Raw genomic sequence first — 19,502 nt, forward strand, 5'->3', positions numbered from 1 at the left:
TTTAGTAGACTGCCTGTCTTCCTATTTGAGGCTGTCACATGTGATTTCCTTCCACTTCCTGTTCTAATCTCTACCCCTAATACCATATTAATCTGCATTTTCTTTTTTTTTTTTTTAAGATTTTATTTATTTATTCGACAGAGAGAGATAGCCAGCGAGAGAGGGAACACAAGCAGGGGGAGTGGGAGAGGAAGAAGCAGGCTCATAGCGGAGGAGCCTGATGTGGGGCTCGATCCCATAATGCCGGGATCACGCCCTGAGCTGAAGGCAGATGCTTAACCGCTGTGCCACCCAGGCGCCCCTTAATCTGCATTTTCACTTGTCTTTACTTCCTTCTCTCCAGTGTTAGTAGGAGATGTATTCCTTCTCCTTTCCAAGGTTAAGCCCTCTCTTTATGTTTTGGATCCCATCCCTTTCTGCCTGTTAGGGGTCTTTGTCACTTCTTTCCCATTTTCCATCCTCTGCCTGACTTCTTAAGTATATTCACGTCTTTACCATATTTAGTAAAACAAATCCTTCCTTCACAAAAGTCTTCCTATAGCTTCCACCCTCCTTGCCTTTCATAGCTAATTCCTTGAGAAGTCATGTTTTTTTTCATTCACTATATTTTGACTTAGTTACTACTTCAGTGAAACTCTTGTCACCACCAGTCTCCTAATGGCTGAATTCAGTGGTCTTTACTTAATTCATCCTTAATTTACCTCTCTGTTATGTTGAAGCTGTTGACCACAGCATTTTGAAATTCTGTTTTTTTTTACTTATGTGATTCTACTTTACTAATTTCTTTTTTTTTTTTTAAAGATTTTATTTATTTATTCAACAGAGATAGAGACAGCCAGTGAGAGCGGGAACACAAGCAGGGGGAGTGGGAGAGGAAGAAGCAGGCTCACAGGGAGGAGCCTGATGTGGGGCTCGATCCCATAACACGGGGATCACGCCCTGAGCCAAAGGCAGACGCCCAACCGCTGTGCCACCCAGGCGCCCCTACTTTACTAATTTCTCATCTTATCTCATAGTCTCTTGCTTCACACACTTTCTCAAAATTACTTATTTAAAAAATCCAAACCTCCTGAGCAGTTAAAAAATAATCTTTGAAATTTTTCAAACTTTTCATTGAGTTGCAAGAATGGTACATTGAATGCTTATTAAGTTTGCCATATTTTCTTTTTTCTTTTCTTTTTTTCTTTTTAATGTTTTTTTTATTATGTTATGTTAGTCACCATACAGTACATCCCCGGTTTCCGATGTAAAGTTCGATGATTCATTAGTTGCGTATAACACCCAGTGCACCATGCAATACGTGCCCTCCTTACTACCCATCACCGGTCTATCCCATTCCCCTACCCTCCTCCCCTCTGAGGCCCTCAGTTTTTTTCTCATAGTCCATAGTCTCTCATGCTTCATTACCCCTTCTGATTACCCCCCCTTTCTTTATCCCTTTCTTCCCCTACCGATCTTCCTAGTTCTTACGTTCCATAGATGAGAGAAATCATATGATAATTGTCTTTCTCTGCTTGACTTATTTCACTTAGCATTATCTCCTCCAGTGCTGTCCATGTAAGTTTGCCATATTTTCTTTGTCTGCCGTTCACTTTCTCCATCCCTTCCATGTGTATGTATGTTTATGTATATTCACAATTTTTATTCTTTGCTGTACAATTTGAAAGTTAATTGTAGATATCATGGTGTTTCACTCTTATTTTCTTTAGTTTGTATCTCTTAAGAGTAAGGGCATTTTTGCATATAATCACAGCATAATTATCACATTTGGGAAACCTACCATTGATAAACAACAGTGCTGTTTTCGTGTATATCATCCATACTCAGACTTCCTCAGCTGTATCAGTAGTATCTTTTATAGCTGTTTGTTTCATTTTCATTTTATTTTTTAATTAATTTTTTTTAAAGATTTCATTTTATTTATTTGACAGAGAGATACAGCCAGAAAGCACAAGTGGGGGTGGGGGAAAGGCAGAGGGAGAGGGAGAAGTAGGCTTCCCACTGAGTAGGGAGCCCCATGTGGGGCTTGATCCCACAGATGCTCAACCGACTGAGCCACCCATGTGCCCCTGTTTTGTTTTAAATATTTGGGATTTAATCAAGGATCACATATGTATTGAGTTGTCCTGTCTCTTTAGTTTCCTTTATTCTGGAGCCATTTCCCACCCCTTTCTTTTGTTTTTCATGACATTTACATTTTTTGAATGAATTATCATCTCTTGTTTCTTATCTAAATCAAATACTATATGGTGATTTCAAAATGGAGACTTTTCTATTTTTATCATTTTGTTTCTATATTAGTTGTCATTCTTCTATAAAGAATGTACATTCTTTTGAATAAAAATTACATTTTTATATTTCCTTTTTTAAATTTAATTTTTTTTAAAGATTTTATTTATTTATTTATTTGACAGAGAGACAGCCAGCGAGAGAGGGAACACAGCAGGGGGAGTGGGAGAGGAAGAAGCACGCTCCCAGCAGAGCAGGGAGCCTGATGTAGGGCTCGATCCCAGGACCCTGGGATCATGCACTGAGCCAAAGGCAGATGCTTAATGACTAAGCCACCCAGGCGCCCCCAAATTTAATTTTTTAAAAGTCTGTTTGGACTTTTTATTTTCAGTGTGTTATCCATTTCTTTCATTATTTATTTTGGTTCTCAGATTGTCCCAAATTTTGCTAGAGAGAACTCTGTTAAGATGGCTTCTATGTCCTTGATGTGTCCTTGTCATCTTTTGAGTACTTCCTGGTAAAATAGAGTGCTCCAGATTTCCCTTGCACTTTCCCTGACCCTGGCTTAGAACATCTTTTTCTCTAAGGAACCCTGGTTTCTTTTTTATTGGAGAAACCAAGAACTGGGTGCAAGCTATGCTCCTTACTACTAAAGTGTCATTGTTTCTGGTTCTTTCAGTGGATAGAGCAAGGAGGTTTTTCTTCTTAAATCACGGCTTCATATTGATATCCCTAATTCCAGTCCAGTTCCAGAGGGCTTTTTTTCTCTTAGTCCATGTTTATATCTCTGATTTTCCACAGTGAGAAGCCTGGTAGTAACATCAATAAATTTACTCATTTGCTCAGTTGTACAATATAGGCATAATAGTTTGAGAATTACAATATCAATACTATCAGCAGCTACAAACCTAAGTGTGGTTTAAGATTCTTTGCAATTTTTGTTACGCTTACATATACGTCATTAAGAGTGTGCTGTGTAAAATTATTTAAATATCTTTTTTCTCCATTGGTAAAATTATCACGGTAATATTGAGTTACATTTATGTATTTCTTTTGTGTTCAGTTTTATTTCCCTCCCCCATCCTTGTTGATACAATTTTATTTTTGGAATGTATAAAACATTAACATGGTTCAGAATTCAAACACCTCCATTTTATAATCACAATAATATTTGATTTAGGTAATCTAAAAGCATTGAGGCTTTACTCAGAAGGTGTACTTAGAAGTCTAGTCCTATTACTTTTCTTACCTTTCCACTGTCATTAGCTTTTGATTTATCTCAGTTGTGTTCATTATTTGAAGATATAAGGAGATACATATACATATTCTTATTTCCCCTTTTTTACACAAAAGTTAATATACTGTGATACTCTTACGCCATATATGCTCTTCTGCACCTTGCCTTCATAGAGATATTCCCCAAATTTTCACATTAGATAGATAGTCCATAGGTTTTTATCCAAGACATGGGCTTGTTTTTTTTTTTTTAAAGATTTTTTATTTATTTGACAGAGATAGAGACAGCCAGCGAGGGAGGGAACACAAGCAGGGGGAGTGGGAGAGGAAGAAGCAGGCTCATAGCAGAGGAGCCTGATGTGGGGCTCGATCCCATAACACCGGGGCCACGCCCTGAGCCAAAGGCAGACGCTCAACCGCTGTGCCACCCAGGCGCCCCGCCTGCTAGGTTGTTTTTAACATTTCACTTTTACAAATAATATTGCAACTAATAACCTTGTGTATATGCTTTTTCATGCTACTGGAGATATACCAGAGCTTAGTCCTAGAATTTAGACTTAACATGTCCAAAACAGTGCATCATTTTCCCAAAACTTTTTTCTTGACTTCAATTTCCTGTTATGGAATGATAACCATTGTCCTATTACTTATGCAGAAACCATGGTATCATCATTTCTTCTCAACCTAGTCAGCAAGTGCTGATGATACATCTTTGTCTTTTCTTTTTTTTATTTTTTCCCACCTTCATTTTCCTTTCCTTTTTTTTTTTTTTAGGGGGGAGGTGGGAGGGGTAGAGGGAGAGGGAGAGATTCTTAAGCAGGCTCCATGCCCAGTGTGGAGCCCAGTATGGGGCTTGATCTCATCACCCTGACACCATGACCTGAGCTGAAATCGAGAGTTGGACGCTTAACTGACTGAGCCACCTTCATTTTCTGTTACAGGTCTTACTTTACTTAATTTGCTGTACGAGCCTCCTAACTGGTCTTGTTTCTTCCCTAAAACTCCACACTGCTACTAAAACTGTCTGTCTTAAAGCCAAGGGTTATTAATTTTCAGAATCTCAACATTTTTCCTGTGGTCTAAGATAAGATTCAAACGCTTTTGCATAGATAACTAGGCCTTCCATTTCCTAGTCTCCACCTACATCGCCAGCCTAATCTCTAGCCACTTCTAACCATATTGAACTACTTACAGATTCCCTAGACGTGTCCTGTCAAGCCTCTTTTGCACTGGAAATGTTTTTTTTTTTTTTACCCTCTGCATTTCATTTTAATAATTTTTCATGATATAGTTTAGGTATTGCCACCTCAGGAACACTTCTTGCCATGTCAGATGTAGTTCCTCTGTTGTCCCATAGCACCTTGTGCTTACCTGCGTTGACTTCTCTCTCATCCCTGAGACTTTGGACTCCTGTAGACTGGAGACTTCTGTTAGTTCTTCTTTCTTACTACAGAGCCTGGAGCATAGGAGACATTGAACAGTTAGTGAATATATGAATAAACTTCATCTGTTTACATTTTTTAAAAAGGTGTCTTTAGGTTGTCATTTACATGTTCACTGAAAAAAATCCAAATAGTGCAGATATATATAAGAAGTGAATGTCTTCCATTACTCCTATCTCAGTCTCTAGTGGGAACTATAATTAATAGTTTAATATTGGCAAGAAAAGCACAAAATAGATTTTCCAGTTACTATAGAATAAAAATGTCTACTGTTTTGTTCTTATAGATCATCTCTTTTCCTTTAGGCAATGATAGTAAGAAATGCTAAAGATACAGCTCATACAAAAGCAGAACGGAATATTCTGGAGGAAGTAAAGCATCCCTTCATTGTGGATTTAATTTATGCCTTTCAGACCGGTGGAAAACTCTACCTCATCCTTGAGTATCTCAGCGGTCAGTACACTCAGTTTGGTGTAATTATTTGCATTTGCTCCAGAAACTGGGTCAAACATTATTTTCCAATGGAAAAATGCTTTTTCCCTAATGCGATTAAATAGTTCTTAAAATTGACCAATACATTGACATAAAGAATTCAGAAGTGACCATATGTTTCTTTTTGCAGACAAATATGAAGGAAACTTTAAAGGTTAAGTTTTTTCCCCATCTGTAAAATTTTATCTTAATCCTAATCCCTTTGTAATCAGTTACTTAAAATAACACAGTGAATTGATATAGAGCCATGACATTGACTGCACTCGGGTAAGATACTACAATTCAAACGAATCATCAAAGCCTTTCTTTCTAAACTCAAATGGAAAACTTATTGAGAGTACTTAAGATACTGAATATTTTCGAAATTGCATCTCTAAACAGAATTTTTTGGTTGAATGTAGCCTTTTTGATAGACTACACAGTTTACATAGGAAGACATCCACAATTTCCAGGGCTTACTACCTCCTTGAAACTTGTTGCTTCTTATCATTTCTAGATCACAGGTATCTATTTCCAGCCAACATATTTGAGTTTTCTGAAAAACAGGTTTCACAATGGCCTGTAACATGGAACAGAAAGCTGCAAAATTTAGCAACTTTTTTGTGACTGTTGTAGCCATTTTTTGGGCAACTTTATTTTGACATAATTTCAAATTTACACAGAAAGTTGCAGAAATAGTACAAAGACTTCCCACATACCTTTCACCTAGATTCCCCAAGTGTTATCGTTTTACCACAATTGTTTTGTTTCATCCTTCTTTTCTCTCTCTATGTATATGTATACATATGTATGTGTATATATATGTGTATGTATATATATACATATATATGTATATACATACTTTTTTTTCTGGATTGCTTAAGAGAGTGTTGCAGACATGATTTCCCATTATCCCTAAATACTTCAGTGTGTATTTTCTAAAATCAATGACAGTATCTTAACTCTACTAAAATTATCAAAACTGGAATTTAACATTGATACAGTAATTTCTTTCAGTTTCCTTTAATCTAGAACAGTTCCTCAGTCTTTCTTTGTCTTTTGTGACCTTGACATTTTTGAAGAATATAGTTCAGTTATTTTGTAGAATGCATCAATTTGGGCTTATCTGATGTTTCCTCAGGATTAGATTCAGGTTATGCATTTGGGGAGGACCATCGAAGTGACATTGTATCCTTCTCTCTCAGATCAGGAGGTACATGATGTTTATATCTTTGTCCCATTACTGTTGCTGTTCACTTTGATCACATTTATAAGGTGGTGTTGGCCAGTTTTTTCCCTGGTGAAGTTTTCCCTTTGTAATGAATAAGTATCTTGAGATACTTTGGGATTATTGAAATATCTTGTCTTTCATCAAGCTTTCACATACGGTTTTAGTATTCATTGATTCTTGCTTGAAACAATTAACTATAATGATTGCCAAGTGATTTTTCTTATTCCATCGTGCCTCATTCATTTATTATTTGGCATTCTACTGTAACAAAGAGCTTTCCCTTCTCTCCCATTTTAAAACTTAATTTATTGATCTCTTCATTGATTTACATCATTGTGGGCTCATGGATTCTAAGATTATTCAATGGGATATAATTCTTTCTTATCATTATTTATTTTGATATTCAAAACAGTGCCATGCTTTTATCAAAGCTGTTGCCAGGTTCCTTTAGATTAAGAGATTGGAAAATATAGAATAAGGGCATTCACTAATTTTAATTTGTAAGGGTGGCTTAATTATATACTAAAATTTTTCTGCTTAGGGTAAAATGTGAGAGAAGTTTTAACCAAGATTATTTTTTTAACCTCAGGTCTGGAATCTATAACTATTTTGTAGTTTAAAGATGTATAATCTATAATTCCAAAACATATATTTCACATGAGAATAAGAACATTGCTAAAAATAGAATCGTGACGACTTAGTTTTAAACCTGTAGTTCTTAGGATCTGTTTTTTATTTTTAAGGGACCGATATCTTTTAACTGTGGTTAAAAGAGAAAACACAACCCTCTCATTAGAAATGGGTTGGAAATGAAGATTGTTTTATTTCTAATGTCTTTTCCTTTTCTTTACAGGAGGAGAATTATTTATGCAGTTAGAAAGAGAGGGAATATTTATGGAAGACACAGCCTGGTAAGTGAAATTTTTGTGTTGCATGGATTCAGGTAATGATTCATATAATTAAAAGCAAAGCCCTGTTCCCACTGTGGTTATCCAAATGATTGAATCAATTGTTCTGGAGCCAGTCAGTCACTCAGGACTTCAAGGGGGAGAAGCATCTTTGGGACGGGCCAGCTTTTGGAGGTCACATCATTCCTTTGCCCCCAGGCCTTGGGTGGAACGCTCTTCACGCCAGTTCCTAACAGAACCATTCTCACTGGGGCTTTCTTTCCTTGAATTGGTAAGCTTCCTGCCTTGGCTGTGGGTGAGTGTGGTTTTCCGGTGAAACTTTATGTCTGGAACAATGGAAAGTATCAGAAATCATCTCCTCTTTTTTTTTAGACTTTCCAGTTCCCAAGGTGCAGTCTTAGGGAGGTGATAAGCCGGCACACATCATCTGTGGATTGATTCTATGGCCAGGATGGGATCTACCCTTATATTTCTTAAGATGGCATCTGCTTCAGATTAAAAACATACACATCCTTTTGTGAGATGACAGTATTGGGTAACAATAAATCAGTTTATCCTACACATTAACTGAATAGAAAACACTTAAATGTTTTTTCTACCTTAATTACCAAACTGCATTCCATTGTTTAATTTCAGGCCTTTTCTAACACAGAAGCTGCATTTAAGAGCCTTAGGGATGAAGTACCCTTTTTTGGAGGAGGCTCTCTGAGCCGTGTTGGAGGCTGTGTTTGTGGTCCTGCTGGCTGTGAAACTGCCTCAGTCCTCTAGGACACACGCTCTCCATCCTGGAGTAATCTGCAGGATTGCAACATTGTTATGCAGCCAGTATTGCAGTGCCTTGTGCTTTTCGAATCCAGACAGGGTTGACTCAGCCCTTTATTCTTTTGAGGTAGATAAATTTGAGTGTCACACAGTTTATAGTTGTGGGCTGGCTGGCAAGAGGGAGGGCAGATACTGTGGGCATTAACTGTATATAAATATGCAGCTGTATTAAGGGATGAGTGGGCTTCTAAGGGTCAGGTTATTTATAAGGTGTCTTGAAACTTAGACTTGATCTCTGAGAATAACAAAGTTCCTAAGTCCAATGGGATTTTAAAATTGGGGGTGGGTGGGAGAAATTTGCTTTGATCTGAATGACTATTGGCCTAATTCCTACACAGAACAAAAACCAGTGACAGTTTGGCATATTCTGGACTTCTTTGCAATTAGCAGTATGTTGTAATGATGAAATAAAACATTTTATAGTTTCACTAAATAAGTGAACATAAATGTCGCCATGCCTTTTGGCAGCATCCTATGCCATCTCTTTCCCCCATCCCCACCCCCATCCCCACTAATTTGGTCTTTGGTGCATGTCTGTTTCTTTCAAGGAATTTTGCTCCATACATAAACTACTTTGAGTTTATTACTCTTTTTAATTTTATTAAATCGCTTTTGTTTCCAGCTTTTACTTGGCAGAAATCTCCATGGCTTTGGGGCATTTGCATCAAAAGGGGATCATCTACAGAGACCTGAAGCCGGAGAATATCATGCTTAATCACCAAGGTGGAGATATACCGTAAACAATTCTATAGTAAATAATCATCTTAAAATCCTCCCACACAGGTCGTGGTCATTTTCAAAGCCCCATAGTCATGTATCTATTATTATACATTCCTCCCTCAGAATTTATGGCATCATAATACTTGCTGAGATTTAGGTATTTAGATATTTGTGATTGATGAGATTAAAGGAAGTTAGGAATAACTGGCCACTTAACTATGTTTTTCGGTTTAATCCTTGGTCTTTATAGCTTGTCATTCTTTTGAAATCTTTACATAACGTGGTGAGCCAAAAGCCAGTCCAAACTTCAGTTTTGGTTTGTTCCTTAAATTGAAAAGTAGATCTTAACCCTATAAATTGAGTTTTCCTTAATGATAAAAATACATAAATATTAGAAGCAATACTTTTTATGATAAATTTTATCAATGCTGTAAAAAAAGGATTAGAATTGAACCAAAATATTTGATGTACCCTTGGGAAGAAAATGTTTAGTTTCAGTTTATTCTTGCTGTTTATAACAACAAACATAAAAATCAGAAAGGCTAATATTCTGTACAGCTGTAAATAGAGCAGATTGAGTCTTGATTACAACTGCATGTGTTATAGACAGTTTGCTTTATGCAAGAGTAATCTGGGTTAGGTAGACTTCGCAGGTCACTCATACCCCAAAGGAGCAACCAGCCAACTAGGCTATCGGGGTGCTGGTAGCAGTTGCTGATCCTTTGATGTCTACCAAATGATACACGAGGTAGTTAAGGGTTTTAAATTCTTGGACAGGAAATGGTGTGGACAACTGACGCTAGTATGAATACATTTCAAATTGTGCTTTTTCTCTCTTTTTTTTTTTTTTTTTTTTAGGAGAAATGCTATACTTAACCAAGTACATCATGGGAATCTATGTATCTCTCTCCCTCCCAGTTCTGCTCCCATCCCCCCAAACCTGGATTCTGATTTTGAATTCTAAGGCAAAGGATAGAATAGGGAAGGGACTAGTTAACTTCTTTGATCCATAAGCTTGAGTGTGTCAGGTGGTTCTGTGAAAAAAAGGTCATATTTTTTTCTGTGTCAGAGTAAAGTACATATTTACATTTGTATCAGTAGGCCATTGCCTTTTCTTTTTCTCTGAAATATACCTGGAATAGTAGGGTCCCTGGGGTGGTTGAACCACTGGATATCTAATAACAGTGTATTAAAGCTGGGCTTGAACTGAAATGTTCTTTGTGTAAGGTGGTGAGTTTTTCACTTTCTGGATTAGAGATGACAGTCCCATGCCATTGCAATTTCATTCCTTTTTCTGAACTGGCAGTATTGGCAGAATAAGCTAACTTGGTATAGTGACTTTCTGAGACCAATTAAAAAACTGTCCAGTCACAGTTCACTGTGATAAAAAGTTATATATTCGAAGTACAGTGTCACACCTTTAAAAGGTGCAGCATGTCTCCATTAGGGTTTGTGTACTTAAACCAGAATTTTTCTTGAAAGAGCTTGCTTTCTCAGGATGGTAGAGGATTCTAGGTATAGGTAAAGCTAGAGCCTTGGACAAGCTGTTTTACTTTTTTCTCTATTCTCCCTTTATATTATATCATTGGCAAAAAATGACTGTGTTAGCTTTAAAAAGTTAGCATCCCATTTTATGGATGGCCCCTTGCTAGTTGTTCGTATCTTCAAAAAATATTTAAGGCAGAAGAAGTTAAATGGAAGGATAGATTATTGTCTTGTGTGATACATTCAAACAGTGTACATGCTTAGAATTCTCAGAATAACCATGCTGTGATCTTCCATTGTAGGTCATGTGAAACTAACAGACTTTGGACTATGCAAAGAATCTATTCATGATGGAACAGTCACACACACATTTTGTGGAACAATAGAATACATGTGAGCTGCATGTTGAAAGAAATATAACTGGTTTCGGGGAGTAAAAGCTAACTTTTACCTGGTTTATGTAATAGTGTGCTATATTTTCTATAGCACCATTTGGCTCCATATATTGTTTTTAAACTTCTAATTCAGATGATATGCAAATGGGTGAATTTTTCAGGCATATTATTTTTCTCATTGTAGGGCCCCTGAAATCTTGATGAGAAGTGGCCACAATCGTGCTGTGGATTGGTGGAGTTTGGGAGCATTAATGTATGACATGCTGACTGGAGCAGTAGGTGCACAGTTAAAAGCTGCATGTATTATGGTCTGTGCTGAGTAGTTATTAAATCATTATGGCAAGAGACCTTTCCTGTGTTTTTTTAAAATGTTACTGATGGAGTTTTTTTTTTTTTTTAAATTAACACTAATCTTCATTGGTAGTAGTATGGTTCCCTATACTTTTAAAAACATTTTTGTTTAAATGATCTGTCATGTCAGTCTTGTGAAATAGGTATAAAATAGATATTGCCCTTATTTTGTAAAAGGAGAAAGTAAAGCATAAAACCCCATGCCTCACCTATTACCACACAAAGTTAATAGTGGAAACCCAGTTTCTTCTGAGATGTTGCTATTTCTTCTGTCCCATTACTTAAAAACTATAGGTCTTTAGCCGTCAGCCCATATCACAGCATACATTTCTGATCTCTATGCATAACTAATTCAGGAAATGGGTAATTTTATTTTTTTATATGCTAATTTTTCTCACTCTCTTCTACTCCTAGCCCCCGTTCACTGGGGAGAATAGAAAGAAAACAATTGACAAAATCCTCAAATGTAAACTCAATTTGCCTCCCTACCTCACACAAGAAGCCAGAGATCTGCTTAAAAAGGTAGGACACAAATGATAACCCTCAACTACTGGGATTTGAATAGATAGAATTGAACATACATTTTGAATAAAGAATCATACATATATATTAAACAAAAAAGCCTGCAGTTTTCTCAGGTAAAGTACAAATTTGTTTGTTTAAAGATTTTCTTTCCTTGGGGTGCGGGTGGTTCAGTTGGTTAAGCATCTGCCTTTGGCTCAGGTCATGATCACAGGGTCCTAGGACTGAGCCCCACATTGGGCTCCCTGCTCAGCAAGGAGGCTACTTCTCCCATCCCCCTCCCCCGGCTAGTGTGTGCTTTCTCTAGCTCTGCTCTCTCTCTCTTTCAAGTAAATAAATAAATTTTTAAAAATCCGATTTTTTCCTTTTTATTCCCAAGCAATATTTAGTAGTAATTAATAAAGCCTATTTTCTCAAAATAAATAGCAATATAGATAAGCAAATTCTGTAAATAAAAAATAATCAATTTGACTAAGGTTCATCAGTGTTTTGTTTTGTTTTGTTTTGTTTTCCCTCCCTAAAGCTGCTGAAAAGAAATGCTGCTTCTCGGCTTGGAGCTGGTCCTGGGGATGCTGGAGAAGTTCAGGTAGGGATTGGCCTTTTTGTGGTTTGAGGGGAAGATAGTGCTAATTTTATGTATTTGTGAAGGTTGTATGTAGTTGTTTAAAGTATAGCTTATTTTGTGGGGCACGTGGGTGGCTCATTTGGTTAAGCATGACTCTTGGTTTTGGCCCAGGTCATGATCTCAGGGTCTTGGAATCGAGCCCTGTGTTGGGCCCTACACTCAGCACGGAGTCTGCTTGAGAGATTCTCTTTCTCCCTCTCCTTCCCCCTCTGCCCCTCCCCCCACTCATGTGCATGCTTTCTGTCTCTCAGATAAAATCTAAAAAATAAATAAATAGTGAAGTATATCTTATTTTGTGATTTGTAACTTCAGACACAGTTAATTTGTCAATCCAGTGAAGTCTGTTCGCCTTGACTTTTCTTCCTGTTCTTTTTTTCCAGGCTCATCCATTCTTCAGGCATATTAACTGGGAAGAACTGCTGGCTCGGAAGGTGGAGCCCCCCTTTAAACCTCTGTTGGTATGTATACATGAAAGTATGTAATTTGAAGGACCTGGTACTTTTTTAGAATAAAATCTCAGAGCATTCAGAAACATTGTGTTTATATTAACAGTTCAGAAAATTTTGGTGTGTTTTCTCTTCAGAATCTTTATTCTATACATTCTTTTCAAGGACTGCTGCCAGCAGCAATTGATGAGTATATTAACTATTTTTAAGTTGGTTGCCTATGACAACTAAATATTTCAAGTAGTTAGAACTTTTTTGCTTTGTTTGCTTAATTCAGCCATATTTTATTTTTATGGGGTATAATCTTTTGCTCTTTTTATTTTTTTATTTTTAATTTTTTTGAAGTTTTTTTTATTTAAGTAATCTTTACATCCCACATGGGGCTTGAACTCAACGACCCTGACATCAAGAGTCACATGTTCAGGGTACCTGGGTGGCTCAGTCAGTTAAACATCTGCCTTCAGCTTGGGTCATGATCCCAGGGTTCTGGGATCAAGCCCTGCATTGGGCTCCCTGCTCAGTGGGGAGCCTGCTTCTACAACTCTTCCCCTGCTTGTGCTCTCTCTCTCTCTTTCTTTCTCAAGTAAATACATAAACTCTTTAAGAAAAAAAAGTCACATGCTCTTCTGACTGGGCCAGCCAGGTGCCCCTATTTTAGTTTTTGTTTCTTTTCTTTTTTAAAAAGATTTTATTTATTTATTTGACAGAGAGTGCATGCACGCACAAGCAGAGGGAGCTGCATAGGGAGAGGGAGAAACAGGCTCTCTGCTGAGCAGGGAGCCTGATGTAGGGCTGGATCCCAGGACCCTGGGATCATGACCTGAGCTGAAGGCAGACGCTTAACCAACTGAGCCACCCAGGCACCCCTTATTTTTTCTTTCTTTTTTTAAAGATTTTATTTATTTATTTGACAGAGAGAGACAGCCAGCGAGAGAGGGAACACAAGCAGGGGGAGTAGGAGAGGAAGAAGCAGGCTCCCAGCAGAGGAGCCTGATGCGGGGCTCGATCTCAGAACGCTGGGATCACGCCCTGAGCCGAAGGCAGACGCTTAACGACTGAGCTACCCAGGCGCCCCTTATTTTTTATTTCTAATTGAAGTTTAGTTGACATATAATAATATGTAAGTTTCAGGTGTACAGCGTAGTGATTTAACAGATATATACATAACAAAATGCTCACCAGGGTAAGTGGGTTACCCTCTGATTCAACCCTATTTTGAATTTGATTTTCTGGGAATTTTTTCTTCAAAATATAACATATATGTGTATTAGTTTGCTAGGGTTGCTGTAACAAAGTACCACAAAGTAGGTGGCTTACACAGCAGAAGTTTATTATATTACAGTTCTGGAGACTAGATGTCCAAGATAATGTCTTGACAGGCTTGGCTCATTATGAAGGCTATGAGAGCCTTCCGTTCCACTCTGTGCCTCTCTCCTAGCTTCTGGTGGTTTGCTAGTGATCTTTGGCCTTCCTTGGCTTGTAGGCACATCACCCGATCTCTTCCTTTATGTTTGCATTCTCCTTTTGTACAGATCTGTGTCCAAATTTTCCCATTTTATTAGGACAACAATCAGACTGGATTCTTCCCTACTCCAGAATGGCTTCATCTTAACTAATTACATCTGCAGTGACCCTCATTCAAATTACGTTCTGTTCTGAGGTACTTGGGGTTAGAACTTCAACATATGAATGTCAGTGGGGACACAACTCAAACCATAACAATATGTTTATGAGTAAATGAGTTAGTGTGTTAGTTCTTGTCTTTCTTCCACCTCAGAATTTGAGAAAATATGGTTTCTTTTTCTATTTCTTGGGATGAAGGTGGAGGAGGAGGAGGAGGAGGAGGAGGAGGATAATTTGGTCCTGGAGCACAAGGTGACTTGCTTTAACATTTTCACATATATAATTGTAAGGAGGGTAATTAGCCCTTATGTACCAACTGTCCAGATTGTCAGGTCATCTTGTTTAAACATAAACAGAACTGCTAGCTATCATCATAACTAAAAAGCTGACAGTTTCCCCAGTTTCTTTTGTGTTCTTTTCCTCCCTGTTGGTTTGTTTCAATAAGGATTCAGTCACGGTCTATGCAGTTTGGCTATTGTGTCTCTTAGGTCTCTTTCCATCTGTAGATAAACCTCCTCTCGATTCCTCTCCTGAGTACTTACTGAAGAAACTGGACCATTTGTCCTGTAGGGTTTCTAACTTTGATTTTGCTGATTTTAAACCCACAGTGTCATTGACCATATTCATCTGTTCCTTGTATTTCCAAAACTAGTATTTAATTTAGATACTTAATCTGATTCAGATTAAACTTTTGATGTTGTGTATTTTGGTCAGGAGGCATAATGTGTATTTGTATTTTTTTTAGTGATATTAGTGGTCATTGATCATTGCCAGCGTCAGTGATTCTTAGCTATGGTCCATTTGGCAAGGTTTGGAGACAAGTTGTTACAGCTTGGGGTGGGAATGTTACTGGTTTGCAGTGGTCAAGGCCAGAGATGCTGCTAAACATCCTCTTTTACACAAAACAGGCCCTACAACAAGAGTTATCAAGCCCAAAATGTCAGTAGTGCTGAGATTCAGAAACTCTGGCCTAGTTTCAGGATTTCATTAGGAGTTTGCAAAATTGTCTTATTCTAATACTATTATTGATTTCTCATTAATGAATTTTTCCCTAAAGAAAAACTTACATTGTTCATAAAGGGAAGGAAGGATAAATGTTTGTTTCTTTCCCAGTTTTCAAAATAATAAGTTCTTTAACATCTTCCAAAGTTGACCAATGAATTCTGTGATTTTTTAAAGTATAATTATGAATTTATGCCTTTTAATATATTTATGTTTCAATCCATTGCAGTAATTTTTACTGATGCTTAGTTTTTATCATCTTTTGACACTGGGTGCTTCTTCATGTTGGTTCCTTAGCTCTTTTGACAGGACCACAAAGTCTGATGTTGTACCAGAGAGAAGGAATTAAACAGATGGGGTGGTTAGATTTAGGTGATGTTTTTCATAAGAAAATGTACTCATGCAGAGTAGAATATCATTTTTGCTCCTTGAGAAATCTGTAGTAGGATGAAATAAGCTATGGGAAGAAACTTTAGAGCATTTTACAAATGTGTTTTGTGTTAAAACTCTGCTTCAGTAGTTTTTCAGGTTGATTATAAACTTGCATGGCCAGCTGAGCAGATCATCTCTAATAGGGAATTTAGCCAGTGGACTAGGCACACTGAAGCTTTGTAAATGGGGAAGATTGACATTCAGATTTTTTTTTTTTTTGACATTCAGATTTAAAAAAAAAAAGGTGAGTGTGTACTAAAATCTACTTTAATATATGCTTAAAAATTGAAGATGTAATTTGACCTTTGAAACTTCCCACCTGGGGGTGCCTGGTTGGCTCAGTTGGTTAAGTGTCTGCCTTCAGCTCAGGTCATGATCCCAGAGTCCTGGTATGGAGCCCCATTTCAGGCTCCCTCCTCAGCGGGGAGTCTGTTTCTACTTTGCTCTCTCCCTCTGCCCCCCGCCACCATTTGTGCTCTCCCTAAGGCTCTCCCTCTATCAAATAAATAAATAAAATCTTAAAAAAAAAAAAAAAAAGAAACTGTCCACCTGTATTTATTCTTCAATCCATGCCTGCTAAAACTATTCTGATATTTTATTACAATCAAACCCTGTGAAGAGTTCTAGCTAGGGCCATCTCTAATGCAAGTCATGCATTTGATTGATATGTATAATATAGACTATTCATTGTTTTCTAATTTTGTTTTTCACAAAGCAATCTGAAGAGGATGTGAGTCAGTTTGATTCAAAGTTTACACGTCAGACACCTGTTGACAGCCCAGATGACTCAACTCTCAGTGAAAGTGCCAACCAGGTCTTTCTGGTAAGTGAAAGAATTTCCATGTAGCCATGAGAAATTTAAGTATTAGGCTGGACCCTTTTCAATAAGAAAATTCAATTTGTTTGCTTTGCAGTTGATGTAAATAGCCTAAGATGCTATTTTTTATTAAGATAACTTAGCTTTTTTTTTTTTTTTAAAGATTTTATTTATTTATTTGACAGAGAGAGACAGCCAGCGAGAGAGGGAACATAAGCAGGGGGAGTGGGAGAGGAAGAAGCAGGCTTCCCAGCAGAGCAGGGAGCCCAGTGCGGGGCTCGATCCCAGGACTCTGGGATCATGCCCTGAGCCGAAGGCAGACACTTAATGACTGAGCCACCCAGGTGCCCCAAGTTAACTTAGCTTTTTAAGTTTTCTAACTTGCTAAGTTAGATAATTGATTCCCATAATCCAGTATTCCATTTCAGCAGTTAGAGTAGGACTGTCTGATTCTTTGGAGTATATGATTCCCTTTTTTGATGGGCCACTGACTTAAAATGATGTTTGGCTCAGTATCACAATTGGAAGTCACACCGTTACAACAATAGGAGAAGAGCTCACTGTAACTATTCTGTTCCTGGAATAGCTACAGATTTTTGGTACATTTAGTGTAACTTTGTAGGGGATTTTTAACCTGTTAATTGTGAGTATTTGACACCAAAATCTGTTGGTTTATATGTAATAGTAAATAAACTAATTCTCATTGTAAAAGTATATATTGATTTGTACCTTGTCTCTTCAGATAGAAAAGCAAAGCTTTTAGGTTTTTAGATTTTTTTAGAGCTTTTAGATTTTGATCAACAAAAACCTCCTATCATTTTCTTTGTTACATAAAGTGAATCTCTTTATTATTTATTTATTTATTTTTAAAGATTTTTTATGTATTTACTTGACAGAGCACAGGCAGGTAGAGTAGCAGGGAGAAGGAGAAGCAGGCTCCCTGCTGAGCAAGGAGCCCGATGCGGGGCTTGATCCCAGGACCCTGGGATCATGACCTGAGCTGAAGGCAGTCGCTTAACTGACTGAGCCACCCAGGCACCCCTCTTTAAAAATTAATAAAAAACAGTAACATCCCACTTACCTGGAGATTGTGGTCAGAGCAACTTCAGTTCAATAATTATTTAAATTCCTATCACAGAATTAAAGGAAATTCAAAGGTGATTAAGGCATAGCCTGGTTCTCTTGGTAGTTACAGCTTTAGCTCACTAGACTCTGTGGGGAAATGGCTTCTGAAGTCTGCATATACCTGTCAAAAGCATATGCACTCCAGAATTGCACCTCACTCTTTAGGACTTCACCCAGAGGCTCACTGAGTCTCTTTACTATAACTCATAATGCCTATTCATAGGTGAGTAGAATAATAAATAGAAGGGAAGTTAGGCGGGGGACTGATTGTTAAAGAGATAAACATTGACAGCAAGAGAAATGACACCTGGTGGTCTGATAGCAAGGTCCAAGAAAGAACTAAAGCTAACAAAACTGCATAATTGCCTATGTTTTTGAGGGTTTTCACAATGCTGACCCTTATACATCAAGAAAATACCAGATCTATCCCACCATTGGTATAAAACCAGAGAGATCACACATGCCCAAAATTCTATTTTTACTTTGGTCTAATGAGAAACTGTGATAATCTTGGTTGCTCATGTGCATGTGGCTAGAAACACTAGAATTGTTTTTGCATTCATCTTGGTATTTGATATCTTAACGTGGGGCCTACATTTTCCTGTTTTGTTCTATTCCTTTCAACAAAGTGGAATATTGTTTGCTGGTATATGGGACTCAATAGAATTCTGCCTTCCTGAGGTCTGTGCCTCAAGAAATGGCTGGAAAGAAGCTAAGAGGCGTGAAACGAGACTGGGGAGATGGGAGGACACAGAGTGGTGATTTTGGGTGTGCCCTGTTGTTTTGGTGTGTCAGAGACTGAAACCACATGTTCTTGATGTATATGACAAAACGCCATTCTGGAGTCGACAATTATTATCTTTCAGGGTTTTACATATGTGGCTCCATCTGTACTTGAAAGTGTGAAAGAAAAATTTTCCTTTGAACCAAAAATCCGATCACCTCGAAGATTTATTGGCAGCCCACGAACACCTGTCAGGTATTCAGACTTTGTTATTCTCACGTCTTTTTTTTTTTTTTTTTTTTTAACCTGCAAGAGTATACTTAAGAACTTAATGCCAGGTTACATAAATGAAAGATCTGTCATATTCTCTTTGGTTGACGTAAGCACAGCATCTACATCTTGTATTGTATGCTATATAGTTTACCTTCCCTCCTGAGAAAGTCAGCTGCTGCACTGGCAAATGTCTCCTTTACCCATTCATTCAATATTGTATACCAGGGGCTGTGTTGCATGATAGGGATACATGATTAACATAGGAATTGTCCTTGTCCTGATGAAGCTTACAATTTAGTGAGAAGACAGTCAAAATAACCAAAGAAGGAAATATAAGAATTATGTAATCACAAGTAGTATCAAGTTACTATATGAAGAAAAATAAAGAGTGTGGTGATAGCAAAGAATAACGGGGGGGTTCCTATTCATGGTGGTCAAAGAAAGGCCTCCCTGGTGAAGTAACATCTAAGAATGAAGAGAAAAAGGTGCCCATATAAAAAATAGGAAAGTGTAGGATGTTACAGGTAGAGCAACAGCCCATGCAAAAGCCCTAAGGGAGGAAAAACTTGGTCTTGGAAATGAAAAGTCAATGTTCCTGACATGTGGTGAATGATGAGGAGAAA

The 19,502-nt window shown here is 37.6% G+C and overlaps 1 protein-coding gene across 4 annotated transcripts in view; it reads left to right on the plus strand.

Annotated features, from left to right (window-relative positions):
- The window catches only part of RPS6KB1 (ribosomal protein S6 kinase B1), a 37,997-nt gene that overhangs the window by 16,132 nt on the left and 2,363 nt on the right, over positions 1-19,502 (plus strand). Inside the window, exons 5-14 of one of the 4 annotated variants that reach the window (XM_008695463.2) lie at positions 5,213-5,360; positions 7,463-7,520; positions 8,962-9,062; positions 10,847-10,937; positions 11,124-11,214; positions 11,705-11,812; positions 12,336-12,398; positions 12,818-12,895; positions 16,656-16,763; positions 18,749-18,861. In XM_008695463.2, coding sequence (XP_008693685.1) covers positions 5,213-5,360; positions 7,463-7,520; positions 8,962-9,062; positions 10,847-10,937; positions 11,124-11,214; positions 11,705-11,812; positions 12,336-12,398; positions 12,818-12,895; positions 16,656-16,763; positions 18,749-18,861 — 959 coding nt within the window. Of the gene's footprint in view, positions 1-5,212; positions 5,361-7,462; positions 7,521-7,715; positions 7,789-7,889; positions 8,401-8,961; positions 9,063-10,846; positions 10,938-11,123; positions 11,219-11,704; positions 11,813-12,335; positions 12,399-12,817; positions 12,896-16,655; positions 16,764-18,748; positions 18,862-19,502 lie in introns of those variants that run through there. The other 3 variants (XR_005837465.1, XR_005837466.1, XM_040640921.1) reach the window with 3 other exon arrangements.

The sequence above is a fragment of the Ursus maritimus genome, unplaced genomic scaffold (assembly GCF_017311325.1).
Source record: "Ursus maritimus isolate PB19 unplaced genomic scaffold, ASM1731132v1 scaffold_24, whole genome shotgun sequence".
Taxonomy (NCBI): domain Eukaryota; kingdom Metazoa; phylum Chordata; class Mammalia; order Carnivora; family Ursidae; genus Ursus; species Ursus maritimus.